General features: G+C 53.2%; 1 protein-coding gene across 1 annotated transcript in view; it reads left to right on the forward strand.

Annotated features, from left to right (window-relative positions):
- Positions 1 to 3,234: 3,234 nt before the first annotated feature.
- LOC108364557 (uncharacterized) overlaps positions 3,235 to 5,220 on the forward strand; it is a 2,449-nt gene continuing 463 nt past the window's right edge. The window contains exons 1-4 of the mRNA XM_017618281.1: positions 3,235 to 3,441; positions 3,840 to 4,250; positions 4,334 to 4,927; positions 5,003 to 5,078. Coding sequence (XP_017473770.1) covers positions 3,289 to 3,441; positions 3,840 to 4,250; positions 4,334 to 4,927; positions 5,003 to 5,078 — 1,234 coding nt within the window. The 5' untranslated portion in view covers positions 3,235 to 3,288. The remainder of the gene's footprint in view (positions 3,442 to 3,839; positions 4,251 to 4,333; positions 4,928 to 5,002; positions 5,079 to 5,220) is intronic.

Genomic DNA, 5,220 nt, shown 5'->3' on the forward strand with positions numbered 1-5,220 from the left:
CGCTCTCGACGCGATCCTCGGCCCCGAGCTACAGCCGAAAGTATTCGCGTATCTAGACGACATAATCATCCTGGGGGACACCTTCGAGGAACATATGAGCAATCTACGCGAAGTGTTCGAGCGACTCCAAAGGAAGAGGATGCAGGTGAACTTCGACAAATGTAGCTTTGTGCAACAGAGGCTCCACTACCTCGGCCACATTGTTAGTTCAGAGGGGATACACACTGATCCTGCAAAAATATCTGCCGTACGAGAGATGCCAGCGCCTCAGAATATCCGAGAGCTTCGTCGATTCCTCGGTCTTGCATCATGGTACCGTCGCTTCGTCGCCGATTTCTCCACAGTTGCGGCACCACTCAACCAATTACTGAAGAAAGGCCAGACTTGGGTATGGGACGCACCGCAAGCAAACGCGTTCCTGGCATTAAAACAAAAGCTGACGACCGCGCCAGTACTCTGCTGCCCCGACTTCAACCGCCCCTTCTTCCTCCAGACCGACGCCAGCGGAGAAGGACTCGGAGTGGTCCTGTTTCAACGCCACTCCGACCACGAGAGAGTCGTAGCGTATGCCAGCCGAAGCCTGAACGACCTGGAGAAGCGTTATTCAGCCACCGAACAAGAGTGCCTCGCCGTGCTGTGGGGAATCCGCAAGATGAGACCTTACCTGGAAGGATACCACTTCACANTCGCCGTGCTGTGGGGAATCCGCAAGATGAGACCGTACCTGGAAGGATACCACTTCACGGTAATTACCGACCATCACTCATTGAAGTGGCTACACTCGCTGCAGAACCCATCCGGACGACTGGCGAGATGGGCGCTCGAACTCCAACAGTACAATTTTGACATCGAATATCGAAAGGGAGCGCTGAACGTAGTAGCAGACGCACTCTCACGATGTCCCCTGACAACAACCGATGATGGAGCAGACACACTCTACACCGTGGAAATCAGCACCAGCGATTGGTACGAAAGAAAACTGAATACAGTACAGCAACAGCCTAGCCGCAACCCGGACTACCAAATCATCGACAATAGATTGTTCCGCCACATCGCGCCGCGAAACAAGCTCTCCCGTGCGCCTCAATGGAAGCTCTGCATCCCCACCAGTCGCAGACCAGATATCCTGCAAGAGGTGCATGACGAGCACAGCAGAACTACTACTGGTCTGGGATGTACCGTGACGTACTCAAGCATGTACGAAGGTGCCTGTCCTGCGCCGAGTACAAGGTGGAACAAAGAAGACCAGCAGGATAATGGCCACCATGCAGTGCTCGCGACCATGGGAAGTCGTCACGGCCGACTTTGTAGGACCACTTCTACGCTCCAAACAAGGAAACACGTGCCTCCTCGTCCTGGCCGACAAATTTTCGAAATGGGTTGAGTTAGTTCCAGTTCGCCAAGCCACCACCGCCAACGTCATCAAGGCACTCCGGGAGAGAATCATTTACCGGTTTGGCTGCCCAGCCATCTTTCTCAGCGACAACGGAAAGCAGTTTGTGGGTAAAGCCCTAGCGGAATTTCTCAGCGAGCACCGCATAGAGCACAAATTCACCGCAGCCTACGCTCCTCATGAAAACCCGACCGAACGAACCAATCGGGTAGTTAAAACCATGATAGCACAGCGTTCAAGGACAGATCAACCTCTTGGCGCAATCGTGGAAGCACCCGCCAACAACGAGCGATCACCCAGCCCCGCCGGGCCACGATCACCCGATTGCAAACCCAGCGTCGTAGACACGGAAACAGGCGTAGCAATTCACTACGAAACAATAGTACACAGCACGGTGAAGTACATACGTACCCCGCAGTACATACATATCCCACTATACATACGTACATACACCACTGTACACACGTAACAACGCATATACAAACCTTCCGATACATATCGACAACGTACAAACGAAGCATACACACTCCACTGCACATATATACACCGCCGTACATACGCAACAATGTACATATGTACTCTTCGGCACACTCATACAGCATCAGGCAAAACACTGCTAGCAGCATACCAACCACTTCGTTCGCCAGCTACCATCGGGACAGCGCACTCGACGAATTCTCAAACCAAATACGCAGCAACGGGTATAAAAGGATGAACAAGTGCGCAGTCGAGTTAGTCTCGCTAGGTACGCGTTGGGCTTCNCCAAATACGCAGCAACGGGTATAAAAGGATGAACAAGTGCGCAGTCGAGTGTGTCTCGCTAGGTACGCGTTGGGCTTGACTAGTCGGTTGGCGTCTAGTGGTGTGTCCTCGGACGCACTAAATCGTCTCTGACTAGTCAACCCAAACATTGCTTGACCAGCCGGTTGGCGTCTAGTGGTGTGTCTTCGGACGCACTAAATCGTCTCCGGCTGGTTAATCCAGGCACTGCTCGACCAATCGGTTGGCGTCTAGTGGTGTGTTTTCGGACGCACTAAATCGTCTCCGGTTGGCCGATCCGCGGTTACCGCCGCCCCTATTCCAGCCCCTACTCACGTAGTGTGCAATTATGGGAGCGGCGTTACCTGACTAGTCTTGCTAGGTCGCTTCGCGCCATCAGTCGCCGAGTAACAATACGAACCACCCGTTGCCATTAGAAGACATCCGCTGCCGAAGATCAACCGTCGGGCCGCCGCCGCCGCCGCTCACCGTCGCGCAACCGTGGAGGAGAGTTACTCGCCGTGCCACCGCCACTGGTCACCAATTGCTCAACCGTTACCGAGAATTACTCGCAACAGTCGTTGAGAATCACCCGCTGTACTGCTAGCGCTCTCACCGTTGCTCAACAGTTGTTGAGAATCACCCGCTGTACTGCTAGCGCTCTCACCGTTGCTCAACAGTTGTTGAGAATCATCCGCTGTACTGCTAGCGCTGTCACCGTTGCTCAACAGTTGTTGAGAATCACCCACCGTGCTGCTAGCGCTCTCACCGTTGCTCAACCGTTCCTTCACTGTTGCCAAGAGTCACCCATCGAGCTGCTAGCGCCTTCACCGTTGCTCCGCCGCTCCTGAGAATCGTCCGCCGTACGGCTGGCACTCTCATCGTTATCCACTCCCACCCGACCGTCCGACGACAACGAACGTCACCTCGCGCCCTCTCTCTCTCTCTCTCTCTCTCTCTCTCTCTCTTTGGACATAAGGTTGTTGGCACTCTAGTTATAGCGCTGTGTGTGTGTGTGTGTGTTCGAAGTAAATACACGAAAATAGTGTGTTTTATTTGGTGGGGGTTAGTGGGACCTTCGCTGGACTCTGGATCGGCTGAGTTCACCTCAGCCTTCGACAAAACCCACCTCATAAATGGCGCCCGAGCAGGGACCCAGCTCTGCAGGCGCATGTGCAAAAAACTTAACAAGCACCAACACTGCGGAAGCGGGCTCGCCGAACACAGCACAACCAACAGATGACACACGCGCCAGCGAGAGTAACACCAATACGCTGAACGTCGACTCCCTTAGCTGGATATATCTGCTAAAAAAGGAGAAGTTAATAGAGGAGTGCACGCGGCACCGAATTTTCGTAGAGGGATATACAGTCGCCGACCTGCGCAACGCGCTTAGCGCATATGTGAGAGCGAATCGACATCGCAAATCAACAGAGAATTTATTAAGAGATTTTTGGAAGAGGAGATTAAAGCAGAAGAGGAGAGACCAGCAAAACTGCAACCCAGCACCATTCCCACCGTCCGGACNGATATATCTGCTAAAGAAGGAGAAGTTAATAGAGGAGTGCAAGCGGCATCGAATTTTCGTAGAGGGATATACAGTCGCCGACCTGCGCAACGCGCTTAGCGCATATGTGAGAGCGAATCGACATCGCAAATCAACAGAGAATTTATTAAGAGATTNTCCCTCAGCTGGATATATCTGCTAAAGAAGGAGAAGTTAATAGAGGAGTGCAAGCGGCATCGAATTTTCGTAGAGGGATATACAGTCGCCGACCTGCGCAACGCGCTTAGCGCATATGTGAGAGCGAAGCGACATCGCAAATCAACAGAGAATTTATTAAGAGATTTGGAAGAGGAGATTAAAGCAGAAGAGGAGAGACCAGCAAAACTGCAACCCAGCACCATTCCCACCGTCCGGACCGACAACTATAGTCCACCGCCACTGGAGATGAAGCCTGCAACAAAGCGTGGTGAGATCAGCGACGCCGAGTTAATGAATACCGTTCGCGGATGGGACGTACATTTTTCGGGAGGCGACGCGCTACACGATTTCTTGGAGAGGATCGAAGAGCTAGCCGAATGCTACCGCATCCCGNGGACGTACATTTTTTGGGAGGCGACGCGCTACACGACTTCTTGGAGAGGATAGAAGAGCTAGCCGAATGCTACCGCATCCCGCTGGACAACCTCCTCCCAACCCTACCTGAAGTGTTACGCGGGAAGGCCCTACAATGGTTCCGCGTGCGAAAACCACAGATACATTCGTGGGCAGCGTTTCAGGCAGAAATAGAGCGGTTCTTCCTCCCACGGCGACACATGAGTCAGCTTGAAGATGCCATCCGGCAGCGACGCCAACAAAGCCGAGAGAAGGCCAAGGATTACATCTTGGCACTACAAACGCTTATACGCCAACACCCGACTATGTGTGGAGAGGATCACTTGGAACGCATCTACGATGGTCTACGTGTGGAGTATCGTCTCTTCGTCAAGCGAGGGGAGTTTAAAACGATCGAGGAGCTGATGGATCTCACCGACGAATTTGAGCTTCTGAAGGGCGAAGAAGCCAGAAACAGCAGACAAGCAGCACACAGCCTAGCCCCCCCAGAAGAAAGGTACAGCAGAGAGGAATCCTGCTGGCGTTGCAAAGGACGCGGGCACCTCCGCTTCCGATGCCGAAGGACAAAAAGACTGTTCTGCTCTAGATGCGGCCGAGATAACGTCCTCTCCTGGGATTGTACGTGCAACACTACCACCGCTAAGCCGCCCCGCAAAATACGNTGCGGCCGAGATAACGTCCTCTCCCGGGATTGTCCGTGCAACACTGCCACCGCTAAGCCGCCCCGCAAAATACGCAGCACCGGAACAGTTCCGATCGCCGCCGTCCCTGTAGACACTAACACCCAACAAGGAGGAAAAGCAGATGGTCGCTACTACATCAATGTGAGCGTAGAAGGTATGAGCGTACGGGCACTATTGGACACCGGCGCAACGCTCACCTACATTGACGAGTCCATACGTCAACACCTGGAAGAGAGGAAAATCCAGCATCGACCTAATCACCTAAA

The sequence above is a fragment of the Rhagoletis zephyria genome, unplaced genomic scaffold, assembly GCF_001687245.7.
Source record: "Rhagoletis zephyria isolate East Lansing unplaced genomic scaffold, Rhagoletis_zephyria_1.1 Rzeph_scaffold_01593, whole genome shotgun sequence".
NCBI classification, from domain to species: Eukaryota; Metazoa; Arthropoda; class Insecta; order Diptera; family Tephritidae; genus Rhagoletis; species Rhagoletis zephyria.